This window comes from Halteromyces radiatus (genome assembly GCF_025201355.1).
Source record: "Halteromyces radiatus strain CBS 162.75 chromosome Unknown BX664scaffold_9, whole genome shotgun sequence".
NCBI classification, from domain to species: Eukaryota; Fungi; Mucoromycota; class Mucoromycetes; order Mucorales; family Cunninghamellaceae; genus Halteromyces; species Halteromyces radiatus.
Genome location: NW_026251695.1, coordinates 253,582 through 275,965, shown reverse-complemented (window position 1 = coordinate 275,965; position 22,384 = coordinate 253,582). Strand labels below are relative to the sequence as shown.

Here is a 22,384-nt window from a genome sequence, read left to right as displayed (position 1 = left end):
CTTAAGATATGTCACTACATCAATCACCATCAAGTTTTAAGGTACTCATTTCTCTTCTGTTCCTTATCACAAATTCGAATGCCGCCGTCCCCCCCCAAAAAAAGGGAATGCCCTGAACAACCTTTTCAACTTTTAACAATCTTGTACATTAAATAATGAGGCCACTGGCATCCATCATAGTGAATACACCCACATATATCAATACTTGATTTCAACAAAAGTTTCATCGACAGTGTTTATTATTAGAATATATATATGTAGGTAATAAAAATAAAAATAAAAGTATAAACTATATTTACATGGAGCTGGCGGTATAAGTAGGTTGAATGGTAGGACGAACGATGATTCTTCGCGTGGTGCCAGAACCAGCCATAGTACCAGAAAGCCGTCTTCGATGCCTTCGTTGCTGATCCACCTCGTAAAAAGAACGACGTTGTTGTTGTTGTGCTGTCAAATCAAATTGATCTTGCCAATTTGGTCGTACTTGATCCACCAAAACTACATGTCGGTCATTGGGACCCAATTTCTTCCATCGTTGTTTCTTACCGGTTGTATTTCCATCCTCTTCTGGTTCCCATAACATACATATATCCATACGTTGTTGTTTGAATATCTATAATAGGAATTGTTAAATAAATCTAATTCAGTATATATATATTTAAAGTACTTTACCTTATATTGTTGACTCCATTCAGGAGGAATATGAATAACACCCAAATTAGGTTGCACACAAAAAGGACATGCGGCTGGATCCAATGGTGATTCGTCCGATCGACGGAGTTGTAGGAAGCAATCTGTGCATATGGGTTGACCACAACATCTAGTATAATTTGTAAATGGATAATACTATAGAAAATTGGACAAAACAAAAGAAATATGATGAGTACAATGATCAATGATTTTCTCCACTTGTTTTATTTTTTTAGTACATACCAATAAACAAATTGGGCATTCAATAGTATCCTTATCCAAATTTTGATCTAACCATGGAGTTGATGATCGTAATAATAATAACCGATGCTTGAGTTTGTTTCGTATTCGTACAACAGTTTTGTTATCATTGAAATCATTATTATCGTTGTTATTCTGTTGTTGGGGTATAGGTATCACTTGTTTTACCAATGAAGGAGGATCATTCAACCCTAAAAAAAAAAAGAAAAAAAAAAGTTATTTTTTTTCCCACCACTCAACAATATAATAATAATAAGAATAATAGGACTGCTTACCAGTAAAAAAAGGTGCCAAAAGTCCTGCTTTGATAAATTTACGTACAGCTTTTGCATCATAATCGCAAGATGCACAAGGGTAAATGCCTTGAGGTAAGAGACATCCATATTCTAAACGACGACCATTACCATTAGTATGAGATTTAAGAAGATAAGGATATATAGATGATGAGGTTCTTGTTGTTGTAGTCGGTCTGTTTGATTTCGTTGTATTATGTTCTATTTTTGAAATATGAATCCCCATGATAAGGTTAAAAAGAAAAAAAAAATATGAGAGAGAAAAGGAAAAAAAAAAAAGGATGGCTTAAGAACTTTTTTTTTTATTGTTCCGCCAAATATTAAAAAATAGTTTCTTTGCCACTAAGAGAGAGATAATCAGATTACACTTTATTTGTTTTCATTTTCTCAATAGTTCTTTGTCATCAATCATTGCTTAATCATCGTTTCTTTGATTTAATAATACTCATGAATAAACCTTAAACGTTTCCTTCCCCTTTCTTTTTTTTTTTTTTTTTTGTCTGTGCGTCCTCATGGATTATTCATACAAAAAGATAATCGGAGACCAAAGTATCACATCATTGCCACAAATAATGATGAACTGATTTCCCCCCTTTCCCCCAGATTCACCAAACGATCATACTTGACCGCAGTGATCATGACAAATCAGATCACAATGACCACAGCCACCTGAACATGATGATCGTCCCTATGATCTTCCTATCTTTTTCTTTTAAAATATTACTTATTAACAGATTCTTTACAAATCATCCAAAAAAAAAAATCAATAAGCTAAATGTTAGAGTATACTATACTAGGTTTCTATCCTAATTGATCCATCATTGTATTGAGTTCCTTTAATAAAATATGTTGGCTTTATCTTCCATTGACAGTTGATTCCAGGCAATAATGTAGATCGATCAAATAGCCTATCAAAATACTAAGTATATACTTATTGTGGCATCATTCGACCTGCAAAGTTTAACTTTGATAAAAAATTATTGATACTGTTAAAAAGAAAAGAAAGAAAAAAAAGTTAATATTAATCCGATACCTTACCTTGACTCATTCCCCGATCTGATTACATTTGGATAATACAATTTCATACACCAACCTTTTGGTTTTCAACGATCATAGGAAGGAAAGAAAGAAAGAAAAGGAAAGAAAAGGAGAAAACGGAAAGAGCTAAAAAATAAGTCAAGGACGGAGAGTAAAAAAAACCACACAGACTTTAGTTTGAAGCATAATGCAGATGAAACAAGTGACAGATTCAAACGTCAAAGCCTTATATTAAGTCATCCTAAATTAAATCCATCCGCACGTACAAACAAATGATAGATTCAAACATCGAAGCCTTATATTTTAGCATACTAACTAAAATCCATCCACACGTACAAACAAATTCATTCAAAAAAAAAAAGAGGACAATCATATTGTCATATTTTATTTTTTAAAAAAAAGATAGGGTATTACATTGGATATGGTTACAGTATGAAATAATGATGGAACAAAAAAAAAAAAAAAGATCCAAGAAATACCAAGAAATGTAAACTTGTAAAGTATTTATGGTCCACAGCAACCATCGCATTCGCTAGTTCCCCAGAAACCACAAGTATGGTGTCGACGGGCAGATGGATCAGGATGACAAGACCATTGAGTGTTCCAATGTAAACAGCCAGAATTGCCTACGATGCAGGCAATATCTTCTCGATAACAAGCTTCAGTTGTACCAAAAAGAGCAAGCACCACCAAGAGGAAAAAGGCAAAGAAGGAGTTGTTGTAAAAGTTCATATTTGGTTTGCTTTGAATTATGTGAATTTGATAATGAAACAAAAAAAAAAAAAAACGAAACAATCAAAACATCCTCTGTATTTATATTCATCCACCCTTCCCTCCCAAAAAAAAAAAAAAAAAAAAAAAAAAAAAAAAAAAACAATGTATATACGCATAGATGCCACTGCTACCATTGCTTTGGATAAATTTGTCCTTACGTATCGTTTGTACCAGGATAACCTTAATCATAAAATTAAAGCTATACCTCAAAGATGAATTAGGCCGATACAAAAAGTTTTTTTTTTTTTTTTTTTTTGAAAGTGTCAGGATCAGTATCATCACTACATCCATCAGTTTTTCTTTTGTTTTCGTTGGTGAAATGTCATAAAATCTCTCTAGTTTGAAGAGTCATTGTTACATTGTTTTTATTTTATTAAATAATGACGAAAAAAAATGATGTTCCTCTTTGTACATAAGAGATCTTTTGTTTGAAGCTTTGAACCAAAAAAAGCAATGATGACTGAAGACAAGTTATCCTCCTAGATCGATGGACTTTTCATGAAAAAGGATCTTTAACGCGATCTGCGTGTCTCTTTCTTTCTTTCTTTTTTTTTGGAGTTTTTATACCTCTGTTGATGCTCTTTTTCTTTTACAAGAACTTCTGGTTTAATACATTTAGATATCCATCCTATATCGATTTCACGGCCCTTGTCGTTCCCCGCTCCTCTTTCTTTTCAAGACATTTCCCCGATGCAGCAGTAAGATCAAATAAATCATCCAAATAAGGATACATCCATATAAGGATCTTCGTCCGTACAGAAAGAGAGGCAAAGTGCATCATGAGATATGTAACATCATATTACGTCTTACTGTTTGGTGCTTTTGCTCTTATATGGTAAATTTCTGAACACATGAAAACCTAAAAAATACAAGAGTCCGTCCATCTTGTCAGATACTCTTGCATGATTGCATTCAGCGTTATGATTCATGTTTTATTTATTTATTTTCGTCAATAGGGATGTCTTCCTTTTTTTTTTTTTTTTTGGTTCCAAAGACTGGGTCACCATCTCTCTGGGGAGGACAAAGTAACACCGAAGATGTGTTTCCTTTTTCCTTTTTTTTTTTTTTTTTTTTTTTTTTTTAGTGTATTTTACCTTGATCATGTTAAGAAACTGCCGTGGATTGGAATTTTCAAGTGCTGGAGATAGAATGCATGACCGCCATCATCATCATCTGTGATTATTTCCTCTGGTAACGATATCATGTATGTGTTGTCCCAATAATGTCATCTTGACTGTGCATCTTTTCCATGACTTTCATACAAACAATGTAAAAATATAATATCATCGTACACTATATTTTTTTTTTTCTTTCAACATCCACAAATCCAAAAGTTTTATTTCCAAAATATTCAATAGAGTAACAATAATATATATAGCAACTAAATCTACAATGATATATCTATACTATTTTTTTCTATTTTAGTCAAAGTGTATCCACGTGTCCAAACCAGCCCCGATGTTGGTGATATCCTTATCTGCTTAACCTATTGTCGAGTTATTTTGCATCTTTCGAGTGTCACTACATTTGTACTCGCGCCTTTCCCATACGTGGATTGTATAGATCCCTACCAAAATAAAGGAAAACACGTCAACATGTAAATATATTATATATCTTTTTCGTGCACTTACCTATCAAGCCTATATCGATAATTGTCATAGTTTTATCTTGGTCTTGTGGCTGGAGGAATTGCATTACTCCATATCCATCCGACCATCAAATACATAACAATTCAAAACGATCTAATGTCAAGTAAGTTCAAAAGTGAAGATCAATACACTACGCTGATCCCTCTTATCGTTTTCAGTCTTTTTGAATTAACTTTACCATTAATAGTTTGTCCTTTTACTATCCCTATATTCAAAATAATAATGATAAAAATAATAAAATAGTGATGAAAAGTGAAAAGAAAGATCAAAAAATAAAAAACCACACAGAGTTCGATATCAAAAAGCATTGAATCTCCGGTCCTTGCAGAAAGACTATTGCAATCAAACAAAGAAAAATTCCATTATCATCTATTATCAAAGAAAAAGGACGATCGTGTTGTCATGTTTATTTGAAAAAAAAAGAAAGAGAAAAATATAGAGGGTAATATATTGGCTATATACGGTACGCTTACAGGATGAAGTAAAATAGAATAAAAAGACACAAAAAGTACCAAGAAATGCAAACTTGTAAAATTGTTATCATCCACAGCAACCGTTACATTGCTTACCTCCGAAGAATCCACAAGTATGGTGTTGAGAAGCAGATGAAGACGGCTGACAAGACCATGAAGGGTTATGCCAAAAACATCCGGAATTACCCACAATGCACGCACGATCGGCTTGGGTGCAAGCTTCAATTGTACCGAAGAGGGCAAGCACCGCCAGAAGGGAAGGTAGAAGACAAAGAAAGAGTTGTTGTAAAAGTTCATATTTCGTTTGCTTCGAATTTGATAATAAAAAAAAAAAGGAAAGCAATCAAGACATCATCTGTATTTATATACTCCCCACCTCACAAATATATACATATACATGCATGAGCTGTCATCGCCATTGCCTTGGATAAATATATCCTTGTGTATCTTCTGTTCTACAATAATGATAATCACAGGAAGTTGAACTAGAAGACAAGGGGTATACCTAAAAATAAGTTAGAGCGCGATGTACTTCTTTTACTTCTTCTTGGTCTTACAAAAAAATTTGACGGCGTGCAGATCAGTCCCATCAGTGCATCACATCTTTTGTTTTCGTTGGCGAAACACACCAGCATCTCTGATTTGAATAGCCATTTGCCACATTGTCTTCATTTTACTCAATAGAGATGAAAGGAAATGATGTTCCTCCTTTTACCTAAAGGATCATTTATTTGACGTCTTTTTTTTTTTTTTTTAAAAAAAAAAAAAAAACGAGGACTGAAAGAAGCCATTCTCCTAGACCAATTTGTTTCTAACGTGCATGATCCTCTTTGACACCATGTCTCTGTATCTTTTCTTTTTCTGAGTTTGTACAGTTCAGATGATCCTATGTTATTTAACGCCTTCCTAACTTAAACTGCTCACCCCTTGCAGCCTTCCTTCCTTTTTATTCAAAAAAACATTTCCCGATACCTCCACAAGATCAACATATCATTCATATACGGATCGTCGTCCGATAGAGAGGAAGATACGCCATGAGATTTAAATATAGCGTCATATTGCGTTTTACGGCTTCACGTCCTTGTTCTCATATGGCAACTCCTGAACACACGAAAATCTAAAAAAATATAAGATCCGTTTATCTTGTCAGCCTCTCTTGTATGATTGCATTCAGCATTATGGTTCATGTTTTATGTATTTACTATATTCAATAAGCATGATTTTTTTTCTTTTTTTTTTTTTTTTGGTTCCAAAGACTGGGTCACCATCTCTCTAGGGAGGACTAAGTAACACCGAAGATGTGATTCCTTTTTTTTTTTTTTTTTTTTTTTAGAGTATTGCACGTTGAGCATGTTAAGAAACTGTCGTGGATTGGAATTTTCAAGTGCTGGAGATAGAATGCATTACCACCATCATCATCTCTGATTATTTCCTCTGGTAACGATATCATGTATGTGTTGTCCCAATAATATCATCATGACCGTGCATCTTTTCCCTGACTTCCATACAAACAATATAAAAATATAATATATTGTCATCGTATACTGTAGTTTTTCTTTAAACATCCAAAAATTTTATTCCAAAATATTCAATAGACAACAATATATATATCAACTAAATCTACAACGATACCACTACACTATTTTTCTGTCCTGGCCGAAGTGCATCCAAGTGCCCAAACCAGTTCCGATGTTGGTGATATTCCCATCTGTTTACCCTACTGTCGAGTCATTTTTCATCTTGCGAGTGCCACTATATTTGAACCCCCTCCCGCCTTTTCTATAAATGGATTGTAGACCAGTCCCCACCAAAATAAAGACGCGTCAATATGGAATATATTGTATATCCTTATTATGCATTTATCTATCAAGCCTATACCTATGCTATCGTAACTGTTCCTTGGTCTTGTTGCCGGACGAATTGCATTGCTTCATGCCTATCCAACCATCAACGAATTGTTCCATCATAATCCAAAATGATCTAAGGTTAAATAGGTTCAAAAGTGAAGATTAATACGCTGCGCTGACCCCTTTTATCTTTTTCAGTCTTTTTTGGTCTAACTTTACCATTAATAGTTTGTCCTTCTAGTGTCCCCATAAGCATAGTAATAATAACAATAAAATTAGTGATAAAAAATGAAAAGAAAGATCAAGAAATAAAAATCCACACAGAGCTCGATATTAAAAAGCATTGAATCTCCGGTCCTTGCAGAAAGACTATCGCAATCAAACAAAGAAAAATTCTATTATTATCTATTATCAAAGAAAAAGGACGATCGTGTCGTCATGTTTATTTGAAGAAAAGAAAGAGAGAAATATAGAAGGTAATATATTGGCTATATACGGTACACTTACAGTATGAAGTAAAATAGAATAAAAAGACACAAGGAGTACTAAAGAAATGCAAGCTTGTAAAATTGTTAGTTTCCACAGCAACCATTACATTGGCTACCTCCGAAAAGTCCACAAGTATGGTGTTGAGAAGCAGATGAATCATAGCGACAAGACCATGAATGGCCATAATAAAGACATCCGGAATTACCCACAATGCACGCAGTATCGGCTGGGGTACAAGCTTCAATGGTACCGAAGAGGGCAAGCACCGCCAGAAGGTAGAAGACAAAGAAAGAGTTGGTGTAAAAGTTCATATTTGGTTTGGTTTGAATTTGATAATAAAAAAAAAAAAGGAAGCAATCAAGACATCATCCGTATTTATATATTATCCACCCCACAAATATATACATATACATGCATTAGCTGTCATCGCCATTGCCTTGGATAAATACATCCTTGTGTATCCTCTGTGCCACAATAATGGTAATCACAGGGGGTTGAATTAGAAAACAAGGGGTATACCCAAAAATGAGTTACAGCGATATACGATCTTTCTTACTTCTTTCTTAGCCTTACGAGAAACTTTTGAAGGCGTGCAGATCAGTCCCATCAGTGCATCACATCTTTTGTTTTCATTGGCGAAACACACCAACGTCTCTGATTTGAATAACCATTTGCCACATTGTCTTCATTTCACTCAATAGAGATGAAAGAAAATGATATTCTTCCTTTTATCTAAAGGATCATTTATTTGACGTCTTTTTTTTAAAAAAAAAAAACCAAGGAGGACTGAAAGAAGTCGTCCTGCTAGATCAATTGATTTCTAACGAGCATAATCCTCTTTGACACCATGTGTGTGTATCTTTTCTGTTTTTGAGTCTGTACAGTTCAGATATCCTATGTTATTTAACGCCTTCCTAACTTAAACTGCTCACCCCTCGCAGCCCCTTCCTTTTTTATTCAAAACATCTCTCTATACTTCCACAAGATCAACGAATCATCTATATATGGATCATCGGCCGTAGATAGAGAGGAAGATGCGCCATGAGATTTAAATATAGCGTCACATTGCATTTTACTGCTTCACGTCTTTGTTCTCATATGGTAAGCTCTTGAAAACATGGAAATCTAAAAAATATAAGATCCGTTTATCTTGTCAGCTGATCTTGCATGATTGCATTCAGCATTATGATTCATGTTTTATGTATTTACTATATTCAATAAGCATGATTTTTTTTTTGTGTTTCAAGAACAGGGAGGTCATTTAGCTTCCGAGAATTCAGTAATAGCAATGATGCGTTTCCTTTGCTTAGCTTTACCGTATAAAAAGGCTTTTGTATGTTAGAATCGTCAAACATTAGGACATAGAATATATGATAATGATCATTATCGCTGATTATCTTTTTTTTTTTTTTTTTTTTTGGTGGCGTTATCATGTAAGACCTATGCTCTAACATGTTGTCACCTCGACAGTCCATCTTCCCCTGACTTTCATACGAACAATATGACAATATACTTTTATCGTGCAATTTTACTTCCAACATCCACAGATCCAAAATTTTTATTTCCAAAATATTCAATAGAGTAACAATAATATATATCAACTAGATCTACAATGATATCACTATATTATTTTTCTATGCTAATCGAAGTATATCCACGTAGCCAAGATTGATCCGATGTCGTGGTGATACCGCATGTATCTATCCATTCTCGAGTCACTTTGCCACCTTTCGAGTGTAACTGCTTTTGTTCCCGCGTCTTTTCCATAAATGGATTGTTGTCCCTATCGATATAAAGAAGAACGCGTCAAAATGACAGTATATTGCATACCTTTGCTATGCACTTACCTATCAAGCTTATGTCGCTATTATCATAGTTGTTCCCTGGACTTGTTGCCGAGATGAAATGCATTGCTCCATGTCCTTCCAACCATCAATGAATTGTTCCATCGCGATCCAAAACGATCTAATGTCAAATAAGTTCAAAAGTGAATATTAAGATTAATACACTGTGCTGATCCCTCTTAACTTTTTCAGTCTTTTTGATTTAACTTTACCATTAGTAGTTCCTCCTTCTAGTATCCCCGTAATCAAAATAATAATAATAATAATAATAATAATAATAATAATAATAATAATAAATAATGAAGAATGAAAAGAAAGATCAAAAAATAAAAAACCACACAGAGGTCGATATTAAAAAGTATTGAATCTCCGGCCTTTCCAAAAAAGCCTATTCCAAGAAAAAAAAAAAAAAAAAAAGCAATCAAGCAAAGAAAATTTTTATTACTATCTATTCAGTTGCATATGGTTTAGTGGATTCAGATCTATCATTAGAAGTAGGTTTGATAGATTCAACTTTAGTATCTTCAGATTCAGATATTAAAGAATGATCAATAATCTAGGATGGTTTCTGCGTTTCACTCCCTTCATTAGATAATGGTATATTATCCATCCATCAATCATATAAATCCGGTCACCATTGCCAACTGTAACTGTATACAAATAGCGTACATTTATATTTTGAGTATCACAGGAGCATTTGTCTATTGAGGCTATTGTCTGTATGAATCAAAAAAAAAAAAAAATGAGATATCTCCCATCTTTTCTTTGGATATCTAACTTACAAGACCGTAGCTGAAGATATAAGCGATATTAGGAGCAACTATAGCATTTGAGTTTCTGTTAAACTAAAATAAAGAAAAAAATATGAGGCGCCAAGTATACGGCTATTGTCTAATGTAAATGCGTACTTACACATTACCACCCTGTTATCATTATCATCATCCTTCAACTATCATTGTCATTGAGTCATTATTGGTGTATCATTGATTCATCATGATCATAGTGATTGATCATCATTATACACTATTTGAAAAAGGTAAGGAGGGAAAAAAAGATAAGCAAAAAAAAAAAGGTAGTGAGACCAATATACTCTTTTCTTTTAATCACTGTGTTACCCAAGTCCAAAGACTTTGAGTCTGACCAAGATCTGCAATCACTGTTTGCTCTATACAAAAAAAAAAAAAAAAAAAAAAAAGACGATCGCGTCATCATACTTTATTTTGAAAAAAATAAGAGGGAAATAGATAGGATATTATATTGGCTATATACGGTACACTTACAGTGTGAATTAAACAGAACAAAAAGGCGCAGTAGCTACCAAGACATGTAAACTATTAAAACCCACAGCAACCATTACATTTGAAAAGACTAAAGAGGCCACAAGCCCTATAAGCAGAAGCAGTTGGATCATCGTGACAAGAATACGAAGGGTTAATAGCCCAACATCCACCATTACCCACAATACACGCATGGTCTCTGTCACAGTTTGCTTCAGTTACACCGAAGAGAGCAAGCACCACCAACAAGAAGACAAAGAAAGAGTTGTTGTGGAAGTTCATATCTAGTTTGCTTTAAATTTGATAATGGAAAAAAAAAAACGAAGCAATCAAGACACCCTCTTTATTTATATTCATTATCCCCTTCACAAATATACACATGTACACGCGTTAGCTATCATCACTATTGTCTTTGATAAATATATCCGTATGTGTCGTTTGTACCAGGATAATCACAATAGGAGGAATTAGAAAATCAGGAGTATACCTCAAAAATGAGTTAAAGAGATAGACATTACTCTTTTACTTCTTCCTAGTCTTACGAAAAACTCTGAAGGGGTGCAGATCAGTCCCATCGGTGCATCACATCTTTTGTTTTCATTGGCGAAACATACCAACATCTCTGATTTGAATAACCATTTGATGCATTGTCTTCATTTCACTCAATAGAGATGAAAAAAAAAGAAGTTCCTCCTTTACCTAAAGGATCATTTATTCAATGTCTTTTTTTTAAAAAAAATCAAGGAGGACTGAAAGAAGTCATCCTCCTAGATCAATTGATTTCTAACGAGTATGATCCTCCTTGATGCCATGTGCATGCATCTTTTTCTGAGTTTGTACAGTTCAGATGACCCTATGTTATCTGCTCACTCCTCGCAGCCCCTTCTTTTTTTTTTATTCAAAACTTTTCCCTATACCTCCACAAGATCATCATATCATCCATATAGGGATCATCGTCCGCAGATAGAGGGGAAGATGCGCCATGAGATTTAAATATAGCGTCATATTGCGTTTTACTGCTTCACGTCTTTGTTCTCATATGGTAAATTTCTGAACACATGAAAACCTAAAAAATACAGAAGTCCGTTCATCTTGTCAGACACTCTTGCGTGATTGCATTCAGCGTCATGATTCATGATTTGTTTATCTATTTTAGTCAATAAAAGTGCCTTTTCTTTTTTTCTTTTTTCTTTTTTTTTTCTTTTTTTTTTTTACTTTGAGTGGTCGTATGATAGGCACGCTGTGATACTGTTGCGGGATTACCGTTAGCAATTGTAGCTACATCTGTCCCCCAGTTCTTATTGACAGTATCGTACCATCTCACTTGTAAAATGTTGACTCGTGGGACAGAATAAATGGATCCTGGTTGATCTTCGAAACCACCAATCATATAGATCCGATTATCATTGCCAAGTGTAGCTGTGTTCGAATAGCGCACATTTGTATTTTGAGTATCACCCGGAAGATTTGACCATTGAGACTAATTTGTATGAATCAAAAAAAAAAAAAAAAAAAAAAAAGAGATACATTTCACCTTCTTTTTGGATATTTAACTTACGGTTCCATAGTTGAATATATAGGCCGTATTAGGTGCAACTGTAATGCTTGAATTTCTATTATGTGTTTATGCAAAAAAAAAAAAAAAAAAAAAAAAAAAATGAGATGATATCCATGATAATGTACTGGTATCATTTAATATCAATGCATGCTTACATGCCGCCACCCTATAATCCCTTTTCCTTAATAGTAATTTCCACCTTTTGATGCAAAAGCATCTTCATTTGCTTGAGATATTTATATCTACAACGATACACTTTTATTTCAATCAAAAACATGATAATAATAAGACTATTCTAACAATTACAGTAACTAAGCTACATCCAACATCGCTATGCCATATACTGATCTGAAATTTCGACCCAATGTTCCTGATATTCCCTTTTTTATATCAATCGATGAGCCCTTTTTGCATTTGTCCAATACTTGGCATCCATATCTTCCACCCAAATTGTTGATCAGAATCATTGCTGCCGTGATTACTATCAAAACAAAAAAGAAGTGAGTCGAAACACAAGTAGCATGCCTCTACTGTCAAACCAATTCTGTATAACGGCCCTCTTTTCAAACAGCTAATTTACCAATGCTATCTAAACTTTCTGTGTTCCATATATTCGATTACATCCGATGATGCATGCTGTCGAATAAAGCTGTACGCTCGTGACATGTAGTATATCCATCCTGCTTACATATGTATCGTCATATTCCTTCTGGTCAACTTGAGTCCCATGTGCGTCAGTCATTTAACGTTGAATCCTTCTGTATATCTGTTCAGCTGAGATTCCTCGCTAATTTATGTCTTGCGTCCCATCAACTACTGATGAATCGTCCCAGTTTCACTAAGTAAAGATGTAATGAGACCAATGTGGATGATTAATATATGATACGCGCTGAGGATTTTTATTTGTTTTTGCCTTTATTGTCACTCGTTTCTTCGCTTCGGCTTCAAGGGTTGACTAACCAAATCACTACTAAAGAGAAGAGGAAGGATTAGTTTTGATTTCTGGGAAAAAAGGAGAGAGATGGTAGAAGAAAGTTTAAATAAAATAGAAAAAGTGATGAAAACCGGAAAGGAAGAGCGCAAAAATAAAACCCACACTTTTTAAGTTTCAATCCCAGAGTCAACTATAAATGCAAAAGCCTTTTAAGGTAACGAACTTGTGTAGGTTTTTTCAAAGTCGCGTCCCTCCCTTTGGTTTGTCCATACATATCATAGTTTATTTATTGATGAATGATGTTTATCGTCACTTTCGAAATTATTCACATATATATAGACCTCATCTTCCCCCCCCCCAAAAAAAAAAGATTCATACTCCACACCTTTTCAACAGATATAAATACCCATACTTAAAAACGAGCGTTTATTCAGAAAAAAAAAATCATTTGCAACAAATGAGACAAATCTATACCACATCATGTAAACTAAATTAAATAATTTCATTCTTTTGCAGCACCACTTGCTCTCCATTCACCGATGATAAGACTAATGTTTTCATCCATACCAACACCATTCTTCACTTGCGCAAACACAGTAGGGCCATTTCCACTATTAGAAAACAAGAAAGGTAAAAAAAAAAAAAAAAATAATAAGTTCATATTATATCGACGAGTTCTGAATGTGCATACCGCATATTTTTAGCATCTCTTGCCATAACATTCAAGTCGGCACCAACAATTTCGGCCAAATCGGTCTTGTTCACTACTAGTAGATTACTCTGAGTAATACCAGGTCCTATAATTTTGTATAAGAAAATATGCCGCCAATCAACTAATCAGCATCGAATCCATGGCGGTATCCATTTTCCGCTGCTATTTCGGTCACTCTGACTTACCACCTTTTCGAGGTACTTTATCTCCACCAGCTACATCGATCACATAGATAATATGATCGGCCACAAAAAAATAAATATATCTTTCCGTTAATCACTTGACTGAAGTCATCAAAGGTCTACCGTTACTTAATTCACGACTAGTAAAAAAAAAAAAAAAAAAAAATTGAGCAATAGTCATCAATGCTATTTTCACACTTTCATTCTGCTATACCTGTAATTGGCAGCAAGGTTATCCCCACCGGATTCAATCAACAATAATTGTGTATTAAACTTGGCATGCAAGATCTCAAGAGCATTCATATTGGCAGATACATCTTCCCTATAAAGAATGTAAAGATAATCCATAAACCTATCAGGAGCGATTGTCGTCATCATCCATATATATACGTGATCAAGTTCATTTGTTTTTCCTTACCGAATGGCCTGGATCCAGACAAAAAAAGAAAAAAGAGAGAGGTCATCAGTCATCATTTTATCGTAATTTCGTCCCTTTGAATCGTTCAGAAGAAAAAAAAAAGACGTACAGCATGAGAACATCCACCAGTTTCAATATACGTTCCTCAGGTAGAGCCTTGTTTCGTACTAGGAATTCAGTATCTTCTTTAGTGAAAATATCATTAGTCACAGCAGCAGTGGAATAAGTGTCGCGTAAACGTTGACATAAAGCAAGCATCACGGCAGTTTTACCAGACCCAGCAGGGATATATTTATAAATAATAAATATAATAACTGTGAGCGCGTATCCAGTAAAGAAAAAAGGATGGTTTACCCTCCAACACCAACAGTAAATGCACGTTCAGACAATCACGGTTTTGATATTGAGCTTTTGGACGTTCATCATAAATTCCAGGGTGGTCAAGGTCTTCATGAGTATGGTCGTGATTATGATAGTATTGAGAAGGAGCAGTAGCAGCAGAAGTATTTGAGATTTTATCTTCAAAAGAAACATCAGACATGGAATAGAATTGACAATGACTAGGTATAATTGAGAGTAGAAAAGAAAGGAAAAAAGAAACTGGGAAAAGGTTCAGAAATTGAAGTCGGAGGTTGAACGGTGGAAAAGGTACTGTCAAGAAAGTTAGGGCTGTGTCAACAAAAGGTCTTGTGATTATTGGTTACAGTAATGCTCTTCAAGTTAGAAGAAGTTCTTTTGAGTTTCATGTTGATCGGATATATAAAAACAAGAAGATCACTCCTTATCACAAAATAAACTTTTTGCCTATTTTAGGTTCTGGTGCTACCTTCCCCAGAAACTTGTGATCTAACCTTTTTCTTTTCATTTCCTTTCCTTTCCTTTTTTTTTTCTGGAATGGGTGATGATTACCACTTCCCAAAAAAAGATCTACAGCCCACATTTTCCCATTCAATCGATGGTCCACGCCTTTTCAACATATGTACACACATAAATAAAAATTGTAGGAGTTACAAAATATGCAAGTAGTAATTTTTTGATCTTCGAGTGAAAGACAGAATTTTTTTTTCTTTCTTTCTTTTTCTTCCCAAAGTTTATCTCTTTTATTTTTATATATACTATGAGACTTATTCCACGTGAACTTGATAAGTTATTACTTCATCAAGGTAAAACAGGTGATTTATCCTATAAATATATAATTGATTCTTGTTATTACTATTATAGTGGGTGCACTTGCACAAAAACGATTAGCAAGAGGTGTCAAGTTGAATCATACGGAAGCAACAGCATTGATTGCCTCACAATTAATGGAATTTATGCGTGATGGAGTCTATTCAGTGGCACAATTAATGGATATGGGTAGACAAATGCTTGGACGGCGGCACGTTATGGAAGAAGCCTTGGATACTGTGGATGAAGTTCAAGTGGAAGGTACTTTTCCAGATGGGACTTTTCTAGTCACTGTACATGATCCTATTTGTACTGACAATGGTAATTTGGAATTGGCTCTTTATGGTTCCTTCTTGCCTGTTCCTCAATGGGATTCTCTTCCTTTACCTCCTGAACGAACAAAATGGGATGCTCCTGGTGCCATCATTCCTATGCCTGGAAATATTGAATTGAATGCTGGTAGAGAACGGGTCTCCTTGACTGTCAAAAATCACGGTGATCGCCCTATTCAGGTAAATAAATAAAAAAGGAATAGTCTTATCAAAATTAGAAACGTCAAGAGGCAATGGCAGACGTGGGAGGAAAAAAAAGATTGGAGAATGCAGGTGTAAAAAAAGATGATAGAAAATAAGGTTTATTGATTTTCTCTTTCTTCTTTCTTTGTTTTTTTTTTTCTTTATTTTTTTTTTCTTTCTTTTTTTTTTTTTTTTTTTTTTTTTTTTTTTGTCTTTGAAACAGGTTGGATCACATTATCATTTTATTGAAACAAATGCCGATTTGGAATTCAATCGTAAAGAGGCTTACGGCATGAGATTGGATATCCCTGCTGGATCAGCTATTCGCTTTGAACCTGGTGATTTCAAAAAGGTGACTCTTGTACAAATTGGCGGCGGAAAAAGAATTACTGGTGGTAATGAACTAGCAACTGGATACGTGGATGAGATCGATGGTCCGGGGTTGGAGCTCATCATTCAAAACCTCGAAGGGAAGGGATTCAAGCATAACCCTGACGGTATTTCTTTACCAACTGCTCCTCCTTACACTTTGGATCGTTATTTTTATGTAGATCACTTTGGTCCTACTACTGATGATTTGATTCGTTTGGGTGACACTGATCTCTGGGCTCGTGTTGAAAGGGACTTTACTGTTTATGGTGATGAATGCAAGTTTGGTGGTGGAAAGGTACTACGTGAAGGCATGGGTCAAGCTACGGGAAAATGTGACGAAGACGTATTGGATTTGGTTATCACGAACGCTGTTATCATCGATTATACCGGAATTATCAAGGCTGACATCGGTATCAAGAATGGTTACATTGTGGGTATTGGCAAGGCTGGAAATCCTGATGTGATGGATGGTGTTACTACGGATGATGACGGTACTCCTATAATGATCGTGGGTGCAAGTACTGAAGTCTATTCTGGTGAAGGAAAGATATTTACTGCTGGCGCTATTGATACTCATGTGCACTACATTTGTCCCCAAATTTGTCCTGAGGTAACTTTATTACTATGAAGATGATGATCTTAATGATAAGTCTTTTTTTTTATAATAGGCCTTAGCAGGAGGAATCACTACTTTGATCGGCGGGGGAACTGGACCAAACACTGGCAGCAATGCTACAACATGTACTAATGGAAAATATCACGTTAAGCATATGATGAAAGCGACAGATGATTTGCCCTTGAATTTTGGATTTACTGGAAAAGGCTCCAGCTCCGAAATAGAAGAATTGCGTGAACAAATCCAATCTGGTTGTCTGGGACTAAAGATTCACGAAGATTGGGGCGCAACACCTGCAGTTATTAACAAATGTTTGGAAGTGTGCGATGACGAAAAAGTACAGGTAGGATGACAATCGTGCAAAAAAAAAAAAAAAAAAAAAAGAAGTATGAAAATAAAATATTCAGCGAACTTAACTTCTTTTTATTTTACACCTGTGTATTACTAAAGGTGACTATTCATACTGACACATTAAATGAAGCTGGTTTTGTGGAATCAACTATCGCAGCATTTAAGGGACGAACAATTCATACCTATCATAGCGAAGGCGCTGGCGGAGGACATGCTCCAGATAGTAAGTGTCCTCATATAAATGAATTGCCTTAAAAATGCATCCTCACCTCTCTCTCTCTCTTTTTTTTTTTTTTTTTTTTTTTTTTTGCTTATGTATAGTTATCAGTGTTTGCGGGAAAAACAACGTATTGCCATCATCAACAAATCCTACTCGGCCATTTACCTGCAATACACTGGATGAACATTTGGATATGCTTATGGTCGCTCATCATCTATCTAAAGATATACCTGAAGATGTGGCCTTTGCGGAAAGTCGAATTCGTGCGGAAACAATTGCAGCTGAAGACGTGCTACAAGATATAGGTGCCATCAGTATGATGAGCTCAGATGGTTTAGCAATGGGTCGTATCGGTGAAGTGGTCTTACGAACATGGAAAACAGCGCACAAGATGAAACTACAACGTGGAAGACTATCTGAAGATGAAAGAAACGAGGATGACAACCAACAAGAGTATGACAAGCAGCAGGAGGCCAAGAAACATCACAAGAATTACAAACGTCTCGAGGATTACAAGCGGCAAGGCTATAATAAAAGACAAGACTACAACAGACAGCATAAGGATTCCAAACATCTCGAAGAGTACAAGGAAGTCAAGGATGACAATTATCGTATTCGACGATATATTGCAAAGTATACCATCAATCCGTAAGTAGAATAGATTGAAAAGGTTATTCTTTACTGAATTTTTTTTTTTTGTACGTAGAGCTATTGCTCATGGTATTGATCATTTGGTTGGATCAATTGAAGTTGGAAAAGTGGCTGACTTGGTATGCTATAAACCAGCTTTCTTTGGATCAAAGCCTGAGATGGTGATGAAGAGTGGAATCATTGCATGGAGTATGATGGGTGATGCAAATGGATCAATTTCGACAACTCAACCTATTATATTCAAGCCGATGTATGGCGCGCAACCATCAAGTCTGTCAGCAAGCTGTTTTGTATTCGTCTCTCCAAGTTCTGTGGACACGGTGAAGAGATACGGTTTGCGCAAAAAGGTGGAACCTGTCCAGGATTGTCGAAAGGTCTGCAAGGAACATATGAAGCTCAATTGTGCTATGCCTGAGATCCATGTTGACCCTGAAACGTACGCTGTCACTGCTGATGATAAGGAATGTGTTGTTGATCCAATGAATACTTTACCAATGACACATTCTTTATATCTCTTTTAGTCGTTGTTAGCTCTCTCCTATTATTATTATCTTTGATTGTTATTATGTAGTATCATTCCCTTATTCCCTAGTTGGTTCACTAGTTTAGTCTTTTTTTTTTATTGTGATTGTATTCGAATTATCTTGACACTAAGAACTTACATCATCAAATAAAGATATCATCATTCGATAAAAAGTAGTCTAAAATCATCTAATTCCATTGTATCGTTTGCCTTGGCCTTTTTTTTCATTACTGTATGTCATCCTTTCTCCTCAACTATTTGTCCAGATACCATACCCTTTGCCATTGGCTATGCCATTAAAAAGTAGCTTAAGCATTTATATGGTTTTTCATTGGTTTGTTTGATCCTTGGTGAGAAAATCCCATTTGGAAAATTCGAACCATTATCTGCAGCAGTTTACTATCATAAGAGCCACTATCACTCTCCACCATTGACTACACTTTCTTCCATTTGTATTAATAATAGTTTACATGTTATCTCACAATTTATAAAGCCAAAATGAAGAGCCAATCAAGTTATCCCTCATCCAATTAATAATGATTATCATCAAAAAAAAAAAAGAAGAAGAAGAAGCCACGGAAATGTATTGTTGTATATCATAAATTAATATAATTTTTATTTCAAAGAAAAGAGAAGTAATACACATACTATCTAGCAAAACTATCACTACTATTGTAGCACCCACCAGACGCGTTCGTCCACCACTAATATCCTAACAACAAGCCGCTATACCTAACCAAAAGAAGTTTACCATTCAGTCAGTCTTTCATTCATATTACCAATAAAATAAATTCAGGTCAAGCGATTCACATCCCATTATAAAATATTTTTGTCATTACCTGTACTAAATCATACATCCAAAATGAAAGGGTTTCCCCATGTATTTTGTAAATCCCTTTTTCAAAACACTCCAAATCCAATAAAATTTACCATGACAAGATCGTAAAAACAAAGAGAACACTCAATGTGGAAAAATAAGGTCATGAAAAAGAGAAAAAGAAAGAAAAAATTAAAAAAAGCAGAAAAGTACTTTTTTTTTTGAAGCCCGTCCACTGGCCGCAATCTGACATTTTTTTCTTTCTCAAATAAAACTATAAATGAATCTCACTCTGAGAAAATTGTTTGGCGATACGCATATAACCTTTCCCTTTTTTCTTTTCCTATTTTTTGAAAATCCAAGGTACGCCCGTGTCTATTTCGAAAAATATAATCTACCCTTTTTCTCTGCACTAGGAATATCATCCTGTTTCTTCCTTTTTTTTTTTTTTTTTTTTTGTTCCTATGAAGTACACAGGATGAATGATGGATGATATTAGGCTTGCATTACAAAGATTTTGAACTGACTGGCGGTCTGGTGTTTCATTTCTGTAAGCCTTCCTCCTTGATTACTATACTATCCAACGTTAAACATGATCATCACCTTGACCATATCATCCATCATCACTTTATCGTCATCATCTGTCTTGCCTCGTCATAAAACATCATGGAAAAATTATATGTGATCTGCCAATAGATAGACAGGAAGTCTTTTTCTTTTCTTTTTTTGAGACGTTAAAAAATCTTCTGTTTCCTGTGTAGCATACAGAGAACTAGAGAAAAAGATGATTATTTCTCTATACATTCCCGTTCTTCATGTATAATGATGATCACGTAAGGGGGAACATCACAAATTATCCATGATCACAAATTACCAATATGTAAGAATTATGCAACTTATCTCCTTATTCAAAGTAGATGAGAAAAAAAGACAACGATTTTCAGGGTAAAGCGCTTGCTTCTAAAAGAAGAGTCATCACAGAAAGTAAAAATATATAAATGAGAGATAAACTATAAAAAAAGTGAATCGTAAATAAAAACGATCGATTTTATTTTTAGTATATTTATTATTTTTTCCACTATGTACCGCATCTTACTATTCCTTTCTTTGTGTCTCTGTGTCCTGAGCGTTCCGATGGACAAGAAACAATCACTTGAAATGGCTGATCGACCTGCACGTAGTGAATCGCAGCTACTGACATATAATCGTCGACAAGATCTAGAAGGCCTACGTATTATAAAAAGTGGTCCACCGTACAAACAGCTGCTTAGAGCGACACGTCTCGCAGAACAAGCATTGAAAAACCAAGTGCCAACGAATACTTCAGTTCCAAAAACTATAGGAGGGAATGATCAAACGGCACAAGCTTTACCAGAACTACTGAAATATGTTCCACCAGTAATTCGAGATATGAATATAGACCCCATAGCTCTGATTAGATTGGTACTTCATTACAAAGCATTGAAGAACCAAGTGCCAGCGAATACTAAAGATCAACATGTACCAGTTCTTGGAGGAACTCTAGGCGGTACTGGAGGCAGGATTTAAAGACACCGCGCCAGCGAATTCTCCCACCCTTTGAAACAATAAAAAAAAATGATGGCGGTGCTTATATAAAACGAACTATTTATTATTTATTGTCTTTTTTTCTAAAACGAATATAATAAAGCAGATTGTCCAAATAAAACATGCGAGTCGTGTGATGACGGTAAAAATCAATTGTTAGGGAATTGATTTTTTACAAGCAAAGTTTGGCTGTAAAATCAAAAATCCTTTTTTTTCTGTTTTTAGTAAATCTCAGGCTCTTTTCGCCATTGACTGCAGTGCTAAAAAGTAGCATAAGCATACATAATAACCTTTCATTGGTCAGCTTGCTCCGTAGTAAGAAATTCGATGCATAAACGTCTTTTATAATGTGTTGTGACGTGACATGTATGTCTTTGTTTTTTCGTAACTGATCCAAAACTCATAATCATCGTACCAAATCTAGAACTAACATAGATGAAATCATTCTCTTTCACTTGTGCTAATAACAGTTTATACCTTACCTCCTAATTTGTAGAATAAAATAAAAAATAAACGTCGATACCGTCATAGCTCACCCAATATTGAACACTAACCAATAAAATTATGCTATTAGATTGCTCTCAAAAGGTAGTCTAACAATTGATAATATCATTTTATTAGTTAGCTTGCTCCATAACGAGAAATTCGATGCGGAAGTGTCATATGCTGTGCTGTAATATGACAAGTTCCACTCTATATTTTTGTAATTCACTCAAAAGTTATCATCATTGCATCAAATTTGGAATGAGTATACATTAAACTATTCTCTTTCATTTATATTAACGACAATTTATATCTTATCTCCCAATTTATAGAGTAAATTAAAAATGAAAAAGTCAATTCAGTCATCCCTCGTCCAATAGGGATCATCATCGAATAAAATCACCACCATTAAGTTCCTCATCAAAAAGTAGTTTAATATCATCTAATATCATTTTATCACTTATCTTGTCATTTAATGTGCAATAAACACCAAAAGCATTTCCTCCATTTTTCCAAAAATCGCCTGATGACCCCTCGACGATTCGTTTTTACAGCCAAAATTTGGCTGTGGAGTTCCAATTTTTTGGCTGTAAAATCCAAAAGATCGACCGTTTTTTTTTTTTTTTTTTTTTTCATTCCTCCAAACGTCAAGCTCTCTTCGCCA

The 22,384-nt window shown here is 34.8% G+C and overlaps 9 protein-coding genes across 9 annotated transcripts; 2 read left to right on the top strand and 7 right to left on the bottom strand.

Annotated features, from left to right (window-relative positions):
* Nucleotides 1–201: 201 nt before the first annotated feature.
* On the bottom strand, nucleotides 202–1,546 carry BX664DRAFT_341553 (uncharacterized protein). Its single transcript, XM_051547018.1, has 4 exons — nucleotides 1,227–1,546; nucleotides 934–1,142; nucleotides 673–846; nucleotides 202–613 (listed from the first exon to the last, which is right to left on the bottom strand). Exons 1-4 carry the CDS (start codon nucleotides 1,468–1,470, stop codon nucleotides 296–298), a joined length of 945 nt encoding a protein of 314 aa, XP_051396552.1. The 5' UTR covers nucleotides 1,471–1,546; the 3' UTR covers nucleotides 202–295.
* Nucleotides 1,547–2,636: 1,090 nt separating this feature from the next.
* BX664DRAFT_341550 (uncharacterized protein) lies at nucleotides 2,637–3,036 on the bottom strand. The gene has a single exon (XM_051547017.1). The coding sequence runs from the start codon at nucleotides 3,012–3,014 to the stop codon at nucleotides 2,787–2,789; it is 228 nt and encodes a 75-aa protein (XP_051396551.1). The 5' UTR covers nucleotides 3,015–3,036; the 3' UTR covers nucleotides 2,637–2,786.
* A 1,501-nt stretch (nucleotides 3,037–4,537) lies between these two features.
* BX664DRAFT_317726 (uncharacterized protein) lies at nucleotides 4,538–5,850 on the bottom strand (the record flags this gene model as incomplete). Its single annotated transcript, XM_051542758.1, has 7 exons — nucleotides 4,538–4,623; nucleotides 4,688–4,753; nucleotides 4,884–4,910; nucleotides 5,179–5,230; nucleotides 5,275–5,485; nucleotides 5,576–5,663; nucleotides 5,808–5,850. 7 exons carry the CDS (start codon nucleotides 5,848–5,850, stop codon nucleotides 4,538–4,540), a joined length of 573 nt encoding a protein of 190 aa, XP_051396550.1.
* Nucleotides 5,851–7,459: 1,609 nt separating this feature from the next.
* On the bottom strand, nucleotides 7,460–7,848 carry BX664DRAFT_341546 (uncharacterized protein). Its single transcript, XM_051547016.1, has one exon. It carries the CDS (start codon nucleotides 7,696–7,698, stop codon nucleotides 7,468–7,470), a length of 231 nt encoding a protein of 76 aa, XP_051396549.1. The 5' UTR covers nucleotides 7,699–7,848; the 3' UTR covers nucleotides 7,460–7,467.
* A 1,292-nt stretch (nucleotides 7,849–9,140) lies between these two features.
* On the bottom strand, nucleotides 9,141–10,917 carry BX664DRAFT_388804 (uncharacterized protein; the record flags this gene model as incomplete). Its single annotated transcript, XM_051549492.1, has 7 exons — nucleotides 9,141–9,297; nucleotides 9,362–9,479; nucleotides 9,571–9,588; nucleotides 9,994–10,075; nucleotides 10,141–10,203; nucleotides 10,474–10,514; nucleotides 10,716–10,917. The coding sequence occupies 6 exons, from the start codon at nucleotides 10,915–10,917 to the stop codon at nucleotides 9,385–9,387; spliced, it is 501 nt and encodes a 166-aa protein (XP_051396548.1). The 3' UTR covers nucleotides 9,141–9,297; nucleotides 9,362–9,384.
* A 731-nt stretch (nucleotides 10,918–11,648) lies between these two features.
* BX664DRAFT_388803 (uncharacterized protein) lies at nucleotides 11,649–13,286 on the bottom strand (the record flags this gene model as incomplete). Its single annotated transcript, XM_051549491.1, has 5 exons — nucleotides 12,815–13,286; nucleotides 12,506–12,674; nucleotides 12,194–12,239; nucleotides 11,851–12,115; nucleotides 11,649–11,782 (listed from the first exon to the last, which is right to left on the bottom strand). Exons 1-5 carry the CDS (start codon nucleotides 12,933–12,935, stop codon nucleotides 11,649–11,651), a joined length of 735 nt encoding a protein of 244 aa, XP_051396547.1. The 5' UTR covers nucleotides 12,936–13,286.
* Nucleotides 13,287–13,629: 343 nt separating this feature from the next.
* Nucleotides 13,630–14,980, bottom strand: BX664DRAFT_269222 (urease accessory protein UreG; the record flags this gene model as incomplete). The annotated part of the gene is made up of 6 exons (XM_051541040.1): nucleotides 13,630–13,738; nucleotides 13,819–13,924; nucleotides 14,025–14,104; nucleotides 14,236–14,343; nucleotides 14,549–14,753; nucleotides 14,827–14,980. 6 exons carry the CDS (start codon nucleotides 14,978–14,980, stop codon nucleotides 13,630–13,632), a joined length of 762 nt encoding a protein of 253 aa, XP_051396546.1.
* Nucleotides 14,981–15,752: 772 nt separating this feature from the next.
* On the top strand, nucleotides 15,753–18,916 carry BX664DRAFT_376610 (urea amidohydrolase alpha subunit; the record flags this gene model as incomplete). Its single annotated transcript, XM_051548736.1, has 7 exons — nucleotides 15,753–16,118; nucleotides 16,345–17,103; nucleotides 17,162–17,452; nucleotides 17,560–17,683; nucleotides 17,782–18,084; nucleotides 18,223–18,328; nucleotides 18,387–18,916. The coding sequence occupies 7 exons, from the start codon at nucleotides 15,753–15,755 to the stop codon at nucleotides 18,850–18,852; spliced, it is 2,415 nt and encodes an 804-aa protein (XP_051396545.1). The 3' UTR covers nucleotides 18,853–18,916.
* A 1,835-nt stretch (nucleotides 18,917–20,751) lies between these two features.
* On the top strand, nucleotides 20,752–21,219 carry BX664DRAFT_317720 (uncharacterized protein; the record flags this gene model as incomplete). The annotated part of the gene is made up of 1 exon (XM_051542757.1): nucleotides 20,752–21,219. One exon carries the CDS (start codon nucleotides 20,752–20,754, stop codon nucleotides 21,217–21,219), a length of 468 nt encoding a protein of 155 aa, XP_051396544.1.
* Between the last annotated feature and the right edge of the window lie 1,165 nt (nucleotides 21,220–22,384).

What these genes read in the sequence shown, in the direction of transcription:
- BX664DRAFT_341553 (XM_051547018.1), bottom strand. Translation starts at nt 1,470, where the DNA reads ATGGGGATTCATATTTCAAAAATAGAACATAATACAACGAAATCAAAC. An exon ending in TTTGGCACCTTTTTTTACTG is followed by an intron (nt 1,143 to 1,226) that starts GTAAGCAGTCCT and finishes TTTTTTTTTTAG; the next exon opens with GGTTGAATGATCCTCCTTCA. An exon ending in AATGGAGTCAACAATATAAG is followed by an intron (nt 614 to 672) that starts GTAAAGTACTTT and finishes TTCCTATTATAG; the next exon opens with ATATTCAAACAACAACGTAT.
- BX664DRAFT_341550 (XM_051547017.1), bottom strand. Translation starts at nt 3,014, where the DNA reads ATGAACTTTTACAACAACTCCTTCTTTGCCTTTTTCCTCTTGGTGGTG.
- BX664DRAFT_341546 (XM_051547016.1), bottom strand. Translation starts at nt 7,698, where the DNA reads ATGGCCATTCATGGTCTTGTCGCTATGATTCATCTGCTTCTCAACACC.